At 38.8% G+C, this 13677-nt stretch overlaps 1 protein-coding gene across 3 annotated transcripts in view; it reads left to right on the forward strand.

Moving 5' to 3' along the window:
* The window catches only part of RAPGEF5 (Rap guanine nucleotide exchange factor 5), a 212243-nt gene that overhangs the window by 43807 nt on the left and 154759 nt on the right, over window positions 1-13677 (forward strand). For all 3 annotated transcript variants that reach the window (XM_012773293.2, XM_012773294.2, XM_012773295.2), the window contains exon 5: window positions 564-732. In XM_012773293.2, the coding sequence (XP_012628747.1) occupies window positions 564-732 (169 nt within the window). The remainder of the gene's footprint in view (window positions 1-563; window positions 733-13677) is intronic.

The raw sequence follows: 13677 nt of genomic DNA on the forward strand, positions 1-13677 counted from the left end.
TAATTCTATGTTGTAAAGGGCCATCCTGTATGTTATAGGATTTTCAACACCATCCCTTTTTCTGCCCTTCAGATACCAGTAGCACCCCCCAACCCAGTTGTGACAACCAAAAATGTCTCTAGACATCACCAAATGTCCCCTATGGGGAGGCACAGTCACCCCCAGTTGAGAACCACTGATCTAAAACTTGCCATCCCGTTGTATTTGTGTATCACTAAGGCAATTAAATCTATTCGTTTGTTTTGGGATACTAAAAAAACAAAACAAAACAATTTCATCTTCTTTGCATTGCTACTGATTTCATGTGCACTTGTCTCTGAAGCAGAAAATTATAAAATACATGTGAATATGCTGGCCAAAGCTTGAAGTCGTGGAAATAGACTAGCCAGTAAGTCATTTCCAATTCAATGGGATTATAAACATGAATGGGCTTAGAGTGTATAATCGTAATCTTACCCTAGCTTCTCCCTAGTAATTATTAGGGCTTTCAACTTATTATTTGATTTATGACTCTGAATAATATACTTTAAAAAACTGATTATACTTTTTTTTGTTTCAAACAGTGGACCAGCATCTATACTTTCAAGATACTTATGTTTTCTACCAGTTTTCCTCGGATGAATGTAGCTACTTGTACTGTGAATTCGAAAGAGAAGAAGAATGGCAAAACGGTGTGAAACTTCTACTGCAGCTTGTGCCTCTCATTCCCTCTAGAGCTGGCATCTGTGAACTGTAAGTAGATGCTATCTCGGGCCATTGTTAAACTATTCTTACTTAGACAGCGTCTACTGTGTCCAGGAACTATATGCTCCGCTCTTTAAGATAACTATCTCATTTAAGAGGTAACTGTACTAGTCCCATTTTTCACATGCAAGTTCGGAAAGGTAAAATAAATTGCTGAAAATTAAATCCAGCTAATAAATGCCTGAACTGATGTATTCACATCCCAGAAACGTCACCAGCTGTCCCCTGAGGCTTTCTAATTTATCATCGCTATATGAGTAGATGATCTAAATTAGGAATAAACATATGATTGGGCTTAAGTTGAATAAAATAACTCACATCCTATCCGCATCGTGACTTTCCTAAGAAAGAGCGCAACAGAACATTTCTGAAAATAATCTAGAAGCAACATTTGGCAAATTAAAACACATGAATCATTATCACATGAACATACTGAATCACTATATGATTAAAATGAATTAAAATTAATTAAAGAGGCTTGGGAACAGGACTTGAGTCATGATATGGTGATTCTGACATGCCTCTGTTTATCCATGAAGATAGTGACAAGCTTATTTCAGAACCATGAGTCACAGACTACATTTTCATATGTTAAAAACTTTTCATAAGTTAAAAACTTTTACATATGTAGAGCACTTCGACTTTTAGAGCCCTTTCCTGTATTGTTGACTCTTTCAGTTCTGTGATATTAGCAGAGCAAACAGAGCAAGCGGTATTTCATAGGTAAGAGAGGAGGTTCCGAGAGAAACACCTATATAACCATAACAAAGGTAAGTTACTCTTATTAGTCAAAAAATGACAACACTGGACAATTAATACGAACTGATTTTAGGACAAGAAATAAATTTCAGATTATTGAGACACTGTGCTAATAGAAAAGTTGATTGTAGTATATGTTTTATGTCAAGCACTGTGCTAAATGCTTTATATTCATTTTTTTTCGCTTTCAAAAGAATTCTATAAGATAAGTACTATTGTTATCCCTATTTTATAAGTGAGAAAACTGAGACACAGAGGTCTGGTAATCTGCTCAAGGTCATACAAGTGTCAGTGGAGTCTTAGTGTTTGAATCTTTGTGTGTCTGGCTTTAGTGACCATCCTTTTGTCTTCTGCTATAATGTGTCCTCAGAAGTCATGGAGGTCATTCTAGCATCCCCTTCTGAAAAAGTGTAAACAGGCGCTATAAAAGTGTTAGACTAAGCTCTGAAATGGTTATGGATTTCCCACCACCACTGTTTATAGAGGGCTTTGCAGTGGTAAGGTGAAATTGAGATATCACTCAATTAGTCCGAGTATGGGAAATGTTCTTTATTGTAATATGCTATTTATATAGGTCAGAAGTGTCCTGAGAAAAGTCGAGGGGCAGTTCAATAAATTTTAAAGAGCTTTCTAAGAAGGAGTGGCATGCTTTTAAACTAGAGGTGGCTGCATTAGGCCCCTGTAATTTGCCATCTTCTAAGAGTCTTTAAAATAACTCGAGGCACAACCACTTAACGTCTCTACATAAACACAATTCAGTTCTGTACAAATGCATTTCTAAAAAGAAAAAAGGGAATTTTCTCCTTCAGGAAAGCATATTTAAAGCAAGAGGGGAAATTAAGCTGCTGCAGGTTTCTTGGCTAGTTTGAGGAAACAAAATCATTTTCTGTGCAAAATCACTTTTATATCCAAACGGAATAGGTAATTCACAAAAAGTGACTGAATAGGTTGTCAAGGGTACTATCTCTGGGGGAAAAAGAGCAGTCATGGTATCTCATTCTGACCTAAAGCCAAATCAACTTGCCCGGAATGTACTTTTTCTGACTCCTCTCTTTTGTTTCGTGCAGAGGGTGGGGGAGAGTCAGTGAGGAATGATGAAGTAACTGTGTAGGGAAAGGTGGCCTAATCGCTCCCTAAGGAGGGAAGCCTTGGAAGCCCTTCTCACACTGTTTGGGAATTCGGGCTGTGAAGAAGCTTGGCCATTTCAGTTCAGCTGCTGTGACAGCAGCTTCCAGCTTGCCAGGGTGAGAGTGGACAATCCAAATGGACAGTCTGTGAACCTTAAATACATAAACCTGTACCCTACCACTCCCATTTACATTCATGCCATGGTTAAGAGACTTGCAGAGGTTTGCTAAAATGTAATTCATTTGAAGAAAAATGTGGGTTCTTTGTTTTTCTCTACGTGATCTGATACTTGTTGACATGAGCCTCCATCCTGCTGGGTGGCCAGCAAGAAGGAAAAGAAGCCTCATAGTTTTAGTCCAACCCAGTAAAATTATTCTACATAGTAATTTTAAAAGTCTCTTAACTGTTTAGCACATGTTGGTAAAAGAGCTCAGTCTCTCTCTGTGTCTCCCTGCTTCTCAAGATAGCCTCTGGGTACGTGGTGAGTGGTGTGGGCCCACTGGCCTTGGCAGATGATGCGGGAGGCTTTCATGTCAGAGTGGATGCTTTCCTGCCTCAGTGGTCTTGGCTAGTGGGTGGGCAGCCAGCCTCCTGTGACCCCCGAGGTATAACTGGGCTTGGTGTTCTGTACATGGCTGCTGCTAGAGCCTGGGGCTGGGGTAAGCTGGGTTTCTGTCTCAGCTTGATCAATGCTTGGTGGTCCTGCCTGGCCGATCTGCCTTCCTGGTTGCCTCTTGGCATTGCTAATGCTCCTAAGGTCTGGCTGCAGTTCACATAGTAGACACCCCATTCAGCCTCTTGGCCTCTGCTGAAACAGCCTCCTCTCACCACCCCGATCTGGCTAATATTACCATAGCATGAAGATGATTTTTGGGAGATGCCTGTAATGAATTAAAAAAAAAAATAATTTTGCCAAAATGGTACTTATTTCTACTTGGCTGACACTTCTGAAGATTCCACAAATTTATTTTCATAAGCATAGATATCCAGAAGGGATTTCTAAGATAGTTGAATTTGTTTCTCTTAATTTTGGGGTGAGGAAAAGGAGCAGGGAGCAGAGGGTCTGTGAAAAGAGAATCACTTGTCACCAAGACTCTGCTGAGCGATTTTTTTTTCAGTGGGTACTTGCTGATGATCAGCTTTATGTAAAGAATTATGTTTGGCCCTGTGAGGGTTATGAAGATTGTAAATAATATAAGGCCTTCTGGGACTAAAAGGGGATGAGATCAATCCATACAGATAACAAGGTAGGAAGCAGTGTGCCATCAATGGAACACAGGAGCTTATCGTGAAGGTTCTGAAGCAATGGGAAAAATGAAAATGTTTTCTGAGAAATGAATATATCTTGTATATTTCTAAATTCATTGAAAATGAATTTAGAAAAATAATTCATTAAAAACAGGTAATTACTGTGTGGAATATTCAACTCTTCTCAGCTATCGAAGGTTATTTTTTATTATTATAGGTTATTCCTGCCTTTTGTGTTTTATATGTTTTTCTTATCTTGTTACACTCAAGAATAGAACTGACTCACATATTTTCAGCTTATCTACTCTTAATGTTTTTCCCTGAAAACCTTGACTTTTTGGCTTTTTGCTTATGAGAAGTTAAATATGGCAAGATGATCAATTGTGAGTTCCATTGAAGAGTCCTATAAATAATCTACTGATGGGGCTTCAGGTTCAGGCCATGATGGAGTAAATCTACTACAGCCTATCCCTTGTATTGGTGACAGTTAAAATCTCTAGATAAAATACAATAGCGAACTACTTGAGCTCTCTGAAAAGTAAACAGAAGCAGGCAGATTATGGAAAGAACTGAAACCTTGGGGAAGTGAGCTACACAGGTGTGAGTTTTTCCTTTTTGTGGTTTCATTTATTTTGCAGCTTTGCCTGAAAATCAGGCCCCAGTTATGGAGCACAAGGGACATGGTGGCACAGGTGTCAAGATCTCCAATAGAAACTGTTTCTGAGAAGAAGGATCAGGAAAATAGGCCCTTGTGTTGTTGGGGTGTGAGGTGTGTGTATGGAGAAATCCTTATCTTGATTCTACCTTTTTCTTGTTGCTTTGTCCCCGTTTCAGAGTTCTGGTGGTGGCTGTGCAGGCAACTATAAAAGATAATGAGAAACCCTGATTTGTTTTCATGTTTGGCCAAAAGAACTGGGCAAAGGGGCACCTCCTGCAAGCAGGAGAATATTAGGGAGTATAGGAAAGTGTAGGGCTAGAGAAAGGGATTCATCAGCTTTGAATATGAACTGCACAAATGTGGATTGACTCCTGAGCTGAACTTCTGTGGAATAGATGCAAGGACCGTAGAAAATGCTTTGAAAACCGAACTGAAATTGGAATCATTGAGGCTGCATATCATGTTCAAAATGGCCAAGATACAATACAAAACTACTTGACACAAAATAAGCAGAAAAATGTGACCAGTGGTCAAAGGAAACAACAAACAACAAATGTCAACCCTCAGATGACCCAGATATTGAAATTATTAAAGACTTGATAACAGCTATTTTTACTGTGCTCCATTAGGTAAAGGTAAACATATTTAAAATGAATAGAAAGATGGAAATTCTCAGTCAAGAAGTAGAAAAATTAAAAGAACCAAATGATGTTTTAGAACTGAAAAATATACCTGAAATTAAAAATGTATTGAAATGGCTCAATAGCAAAATGGATGTGACCTAAAGATAGATCAGCATAAATTATCCAGTATGAAGGACAAAGAGAAAAATCTATTGAAAAAAAAAGATGAACAATATCATAAAAGAAGACAGTATGATAAAATCAAACATATGTTGGCATTCCAGGAGAAGACAAAGAGATTTGTATAGAAAAACATATTTAAAGAAATAATGACCAAAACCTTCTCAAATTTAGTAGGAGAAAAATTAATAGAGTCAAGAGGTTCATTGAATCCCAATACTCTAAACACCTCTAGATACTTCATATACAGCTAATGAACAAATAATGAAAAATTTTTGGAAGTAGCTAGAGTAAAATGACATATTACTTACAGGAGGAGTAATAATTCAAGTGACTAGAGGTTTTACATTAGAAACCACAGAGGCTAGAAGACAGCCTATGTGGTACAAAATCTTTAAAGCGTGGAAATAAAAGAACTGTCGCCTGTAATCCTAGCACTTTGTGAGGCCAAGGCAGGTAGATCTTTGAGCTTAGGAGTTCGAGACCAGCCTGAGCAAAAGTGAGATCCCGTCTCTACTAAAAATAGAAAGAAATTAGCTGGACAACTAAAAAATATATATATGTATACACACACACACACACACAAATTAGCCGAGCATGGTGGCGCATGCCTGTAGTCTCAGCTACTTGGGAGGCTGAGGCAGAAGGATTGCTTGAGCCCAGAAGTTTGAGGTTGCTGTGAGGTAGGCTGATGCCACGGCATTCTAGCCTGGGCAACAGAGTCTGAAAAAGAAAAGAAAAAAAGAACTGTCAAAATTCTCTACAGTAAAAATACTCTTCAGTTATGGAGGGGAAACAGATATTCTCAGATGAAGGAAAACGAACAGAATTCCTTACTAGCTGAACTTTTCTAGAAGAAATGCTATGGGTAGGTTTTTTTTTTAGGTTGAATAGAAATGAACGAAAGGAAAAGTTGGATAAAGGAAAAGCAACATACATGATAAATATCTGGGTAAAAATAAAAGGCATTTTTCTTTTAATTTCTGTAAAATGTATGACTATTGAGAGCAAATATATTTTGTGGGCTTATTAATATATGTAGATATAATATTACGCCTATAATAGAAAATATAATTGCAGAAAGGTAAAGAGGCATATACAGCTTTAAGATTTCTGCTACTTAAAGTGGTAAAACATTAACTCTAAGTAGACTGGAAAAGGTTAGATATGCATATTGTAATTCTAGAGCAACAACTTAAAGATGTAGCCATAAATAAAATTGCATAATTAAGAAATTCAAAAATAAGGCAGGAAGGGGGAACAGAGGAATATAAAACAGGAGACAAAGGTAAAGCAAATAATAAATGATGGTTGATATAAATTCAACCAGTCAATAATTACATTAAATGTAAATTGTCTAAAAACACTAATTAAAAGAGATTGTCAGCTTGGATTCTTTTAAAAGACCTAACTGTATGCTAAATACAAGAACCCCACTTTAAATACATAGATAGGTTAAAAGTAAAAGTATAAAAAAGAAATACTAATCAAATGAAAGCTGTAGTGGTTATGTTATTATTGAGGAAAATAGAGTTCAGAACAGAAATGTTACCAGGAATGAAGGGAGAAATTACATATTGATAAAAGGGTCAATTTACCAGAAAGACATAACAATTCTAAATGTGTATGCACATAACCAAATTTCAAAATACATGAGGGTAAAACATAACTGTAAGGAGAAATAGACAAATCCATAATTATAGCTGGAGACTTCAACTTTCCTGTCTCAGCAATCAGTGAAACAAGTAAATTAAAAAAAAAAAAAATCAGTAAAGATCTAGAAGATCTGGGCATACTGTCAACCAACTTAACCTAATTGATATTTATAAAGCATAACACACATTTTTTTTCAAGTGTACATGGTACATTCATCAGGATAAATCATATTCTAGGTGAGAAACATATTTGAAGTTAAATCATTCAGATTTAGTCTCTGACAAAAATGAAATTAAGAATCCATAATCAATAGATATTTGTAAAATCACCAAACTATTTGGAAATTAACATACTTTAAAATGTCTCATGGGTGAAAAAGGAAGTCCTAAAGCAAATTAGACAATATTTTGTATAGAAAGTATATTAAAACATGTCCAAAATTATAGGATGCAACTAAAGCGGTGCTTAGGGGAAATTTTACAGCTTTTAATGCTTATATTACTAAAGAATAAATATCCTCGATCAATGGCATCTCAGAAAGCCAGTCAAAGAAGAACAAATTAAACCCAAAACAAACAGAAAGAAGGAATTATTAAGGATAAAAAAATTAATGTAAGTGAAAAGAAAATAAAAAAAACTAAAGAAACTAAAAGTTGGCTGTTTGGGAAAAAAATAGTCATAAATCTTAGTGATAAATCTTAATCAAACTTTCTAAGAAGAAAAAGACAAGTTACCAATATCAGGAATGAAAAAGAAATTATCATTCTAGACTTATATTTAAAAACCAGTGAGTGAATATTATGATAATAAATTTGAAAAGCTAGATGGAATGGACAAATTATTTGAAAGATATAAACTACCTATGGTCCCTCAAGAAGGATCTGAATAGTGCTATATCTACTAAAGCAATTGAATTTGTAGTTAAAACCCTCTAAACAAGGAATCTGCAGGCCTATGTGGGTTTATTGGCAAATTTAACCAAGCATTTAAAGAAGAAATTATATCATTTCTATATAGTCTTTTCCAGAAGATTGAAGAGGAAGCAATTAAAATGCTTCATACACATTTTACAAGGCTAGCAATATCAGGACAAAGTTCAGAGAAAGAAAACAATAGACCAATATGACTCATGGGTATGGACATAAAAATCTTCCTCAGGAAATATTAATAAAATCTAGCAATGTATAAAAATGAAAATACATCATGAAAAAGGGGACTGTATGCCAGGAATAAAAGGATGGTTCAACACTCAAAAATCAATCAATGTAATTCACCATAAAAGAAAAACAATATAATGAACTCCATGAATGCAGAAAAAGCATTTGAGAAAATTCAATATCCATTCATGATAATAATTCTCAGAAAACTAGGAATATACAGGAATTTCCTAAATCTGTTAAAACTTTACAGAAAACCTCTAGCTTTTATCATACTTAATAGTGAGAGACTGAATGCTTTCCTACTAAGACTAGGAGACAAGGCTAATATCTCCTCTTATTACTTGTCTTCAACTCTAGCCAATGCATTAAGGCAAGAAAAAGAAATAAAAGGCTTATATGTTAGGAGGAGAAAATAAAGCCATCTCTTTTTGCAGATGACATAGTTATATACGTAGGAAATCACAGGATCTATACTTCCTCTCTCTTCAGCCATTACTGGCCATGGTGGCCAACCCTCTTGCTCTGTCATGTTTTAAAGGCAGATGGAAGGCAGGTGGTTTGTTGAGGAGACTAATGATAATCACTCTCATTTTATACTCATGGTCTAATCTCAATTGGATCTTTAATGCTGCTGAGCAGTCCTCTTCATTTCTTAGTAAATTCACTCTCCTAAAAGACTTTATCACAGCTACTTCTCCTTACCTTTTTTCCCTGCTTTTTATTTCATTGAAAGGAAAATTTTTGAAAAAACCACCTTTCTTATATTTTATTCACTGAATCTTTCAACCTACCTGCATCTGTAATGGTGGAGTCTGTCCTTGATCTTGATAAAAATGGATGGACGGTCCACATTCTTACCTCAACTCAGGTCAACCCTTCAAGTTGTGCATCAGTCCCATTTCTGCACCCCTACTCAAAGACCTCATTCCTGTATTCTCATCTCTTTCCTGCTTCATCAGCTTTTTCCTAACTACTGGATTGTTCTGTCAACATGTGTTGATATTTCCCTGTATCTCTCTCCAGTTACTGCACTATGTCTCTGCTCCCGTTTATAGCAAAACTCTTCAAAAGATGTATTATCTATCTATGGTCACTTTCCTTCCTCTCCTGTTCTCTTCTGAACCCACTTCACCTAGGCTTTCAACACTACTATTCCACTGAAAGCATCCTTGTCAAGATTATAAAAGTCTTCCGTGATGCCGAATGCAGTGGTTGATTTTTGAGTCCTCACTTACTTGACATGTCAGCAGAATTTGGCACAACTGATGATGCTCTTCTAGAAGCCGTTTTTCATTTGGTCCCTGGGATAACATCTCTGGGTTCTACTATCTCACTAGCTTCTCCTTTGAAGCCTGCTTTGCTTATTCTTCTTGCTCCTGACTATATTAACCTTGCGTTTCAATGCTTTCACATCTGGGGCCTCGCTGACCCTGGAGAGACTACCCCACCCAGGGCTAGTCAATTTCTGGTAGAGAACTTATATCCCAATCACCTCCTTTTTAGGGCTGTCACCCTCTGGGCCACTTTCCACCTACCCTGATCACTCCAGAGCCAGGTACCAGACAACCAGGGACACTGTCCCATGCTCAGCCTGCTTACCCTGCCTCACCCACCCCATTCTGTGGAAACCACAAGAAAGCCTCTTGCCCATGTTTTCCCACCACTTCTGCCTCCTGACGAAGCCTGGTGCTTCCCATTTGGCCCCTCATGGCATGGAGTGCTGTCTTTTCTTGGAAACTGCAAGCAGCTACTGTCTTTTCAATGGCAATCATCTCCTGATCCATTGGCCTCAGATTATTTAGATTGGCCACGCCTGAATAATCAGACCTAAATGTGACCTCTAAACATGTGAGTGTTCCAGAGGTCAGTGTTCGGATTTCGTTTTTCTACTGTTACTCTGGATATGCCCTCTCTCAGTCATTTATTTAATATCGGCTCTACATTGATGACTCCCTGCCTCCTCTTGGCACCCTATATAAAATAGCACCACCACCACCCACCGCCCTCTCAACTCTGTCTCCTTTATTCTCCTTATCCTGCTAATTTTTCTGTTCCACCGGACATGTATAAGCAACGTGAGACATCCATTGGCATCCTTAGTTTCTGAAATGGTGCTGGATTAACACCCTCTGATTGGGGAGCTTAAGTTCAAGTCTGCCATTTTTATGTTCCAAACCACCCTTTGCACTTCTGATTTTCCTAATTAGATTCTCATGACACTTGGAGAGGAGGAAATACTGTTTGAGTGAACAAAAATTCTTTGAGTATTTCTCAAAACAATTTTTTATGATGGCACTTGGCATAAGTTTTGTGTTAGGATCATAGGTGAAGGAAATTTCCATTTATCACTTTAAACTGTTTTTGTAAAAAAACTTATGAAATCAGCCAGTCTTAGTCTATTATTACTCATTATCCCCTCTCCCAAAGCAATAGTTCTCCAAAATTTCCATTGTTTATAGGCAAGGTTTATTCCTAGTATAGGAATAGATTGCATATTTTTTATTAGGGTTTCTCTCTAGTTAAGAGTAGTAGAGGGGTTTTAGCAAAAATTGAACTTCTAAGCCTGCTTGTATTAGCATTTGAAATGCAGCTGTTTAATTAAATATTAAGCATTAATCTTCAAATCCTCAAAATTAAGTGAGAGAGTATCATTCAGTAATACCTAATTTTATTCAGTTTTAGATTAATCCATAACTATATACCCTGAACACTTAATAAAACCTGTCACAATTTACTGCCATTTGGTAAATTTCCTCTATAAGCATGACTAGTAGTCTGATTATTTATCTTCTCTTGAGAAGCTAAGCAGGTGTTTGTATTTATGATATTAAAGATCTCAAGAAAAAATCTAATTCTCATTCATCTACCATCCCACTTTTTCTTTTTTCTTAGGAATTTGCCTTATTAAGCAAAACAGACCTGCCCAAGATATAGATGTTTTGGGTAGGAGGAATGGGAAGATGTTGATCAAAGGGTACAAACTTTCATTTATAAGATGAACAAGTCCTGTAGATCTAATGTACAGTGTGAGTGGTGATGGATGTGTTAACTAATTTGATTGTGATAGTCATTACATAATATATACATAGATCATTGTGTTGTATGCCTTGAATATATAAAATCTTTATTCATTAATTATTTTTAAATGAAAAAGACTCTGGCTTTATGAGATGGAAAGTCATTCAAAGATTTTGAGTAGGCTGGGCACAGCAGCTCACACCTATAATCCTATCACTCCAGGAAGCTGGGGTGGGAGGATGGCTTGAGGTCAGGAGTTGGAGACCAGCCTGAGCAAGAGCGAGACCCCGTCTCTACTTAAAATAAAAAGAAATTAATTGGCCAACTAAAAATATGTAGAGAAAAATATTAGCCGGGCATGGTGCCGTGAATGAGCCTGTAGTCCCAGCTACTCGGGAGGCTGAGGCAAGAGGATTGCTTGAGTCCAGGAGTTGGAGGCTGCTGTGAGGAATGATGATGCCATGGCACTCTAGCCCAGGGCAACAGAGCAAGACTCTGTCTCAAAAAAAAAGGGGGGAGGGATATTGAGCAGAGAGATATGACCTAACTTCCGTTTCAGCAGAACCACGCTGGCTCCCGGGTTCAGGTGAGAGGTATTGTTGTGGGTCCCGCAGTGGTGGTGATAGAAGTGGTGAGAGGTGGTCAGAGGGCAGATATGCCTTGAAGGAAGAGCCAGTAAGATTTCCGGGTAGAGACAAGGTGGCTTGTGAGAGAGAGGGGGTGAAGGTTGACTTCCAACTGGAAGGGTGCAGTTGCCATCAAATAAGATAAGGAAGACTGTAGGAAGGGCAGGGTTTTCTGTTTCGTGATTTTCTTTTTGGGTAGGGGGTGAGTAGAATGATAATATGTCCAGTTTGATGGTTAGAGGGACAAGAGCAGAGGCCCATAGGCTTTTGCCATCCCTGCATCCTCAAATGGCACCCTCAGATGTTACAGACCTGGAGAATTACCAGGTCTGCCTTGGGCTGTCGGTAAGCAGAGACATTGAGAAGTAAGCCTGGGAATTCCTAAAGTGGAGCGCCTGTTGGCATAAACCCTCAGGGATGGATCTTCCCTCCTGGGCTCACTCCCTTTCTCTTCTCTTTCTGTCTTATGTCACTTGTCACTGTCATCACCTGCTGATTCCAGCTAGAGTTTCTTTGTTTCCCTTCTCCAACCACTAGCAAACCAGAGGGCAGCCACTGTCTTCCCCTCTGTTCACTGAGCAGCAGCACCGCCCCCTTTAGTAGTAACGGAAAATATGCCAGTGTCACCCTTGATTCTCCTCCGCTGCTTCTGTTTCATTATCTATTTTGACCCAGTAAGTGAGACCTTTGTCTTTCCTGGGTTGCACTGATGTGTATTTATATGGATAAAATCAGAATTTATTTACATCCTGTAAAAAACACATTTGCTGGGGCAAGAGAGTCTGGTATTTCTGAGTATTTGGGCCTAGAGCTGGGGAGAGGGTTTAAGGGAAAAAGCGACCACAGTAGTAAGGGAGGAAGAAGAGAGTCTGAGTGCCGCCTTCTCTCTTCCTTCTCCCTTTTCAGGCTCTGCCTGTTCCCCCCAGTCCTGCTCCCGTGACCTTTCCTTTATGCCAGGTGAGGTGCAGGTGTCTGCTGGTGCAGGGGCACATGGAGTGTGTTGGCAGGGAAGGAAGGGTATTTCTGAATTCCAGAACTTTCAGTGGGCAGCTGGGATACTCCCTGAAGGTCGAGAGTCTGGGGAATAGCAAGAACAGATCTAGGTTTTAGAAAGGTAATCCTGGCGTCTGTGGGAGATTAGATTAGAAGAAGAGAAACCAGAGGCAAGGAAATGGGTTAAAATAATGTGTTCAAACAAAGTCACTTCCCTTCCCTTCCTGCCAAGCCTCTCTGTCAGAGACCCTGGGCGCTGAGCAGAGGCAGGCAGTGAGGAGGGAAGGAATGGCCACAGGGTGAGTGGGACCTGTGAGTCCCAAGAGGTGAGGGCAGGAGGCAGGAGGAGTAAGATTCTCAGGTGGGTGACAGTGAAGTTCCTTGAATTGCCACCTAAAGCCGCTTTGCAGGCGGATGGAAAAACACCGCAGGCTCAGGGGAGATTCAGAAGCTAGCGAAAGACGTGGGAGTTCTGGTTGAAAATCCTGGTGATTGAGGTGATAAACGTGGAATATGGGCTTGGGGACAGCTCCCAGGGGATCACCACTCTGTCTCTTACACATATTTCCTTAAGCAACGTTTTTGCCTTGGCATGCTTTGTGCTGGAAGGATGATGAAAGATAGTTTGGCTTTCGAACGGGGACTACGTTATTTGTCACTAAAACAGCAGCAGTTCAGCTGTTACTCATGAAGCAGCCATTATCAGTCATGTACACAAGAGCTTCCCTTGGAATTTGGAGTTCCTTTCAGCAGCTTATTGCAAACAGATTCATGACAGAATCTGTGCTAATGCAAAATACCTCCTGCCCATTAACTAATACCTCAGGCATCTGTGGGGTCTGAGAGACATGAAAAGGCACGACCAGCCCACGCTTCACTGCAGA

This window comes from Microcebus murinus, chromosome 9 (genome assembly GCF_040939455.1).
Source record: "Microcebus murinus isolate Inina chromosome 9, M.murinus_Inina_mat1.0, whole genome shotgun sequence".
Lineage (NCBI taxonomy): Eukaryota > Metazoa > Chordata > Mammalia > Primates > Cheirogaleidae > Microcebus > Microcebus murinus.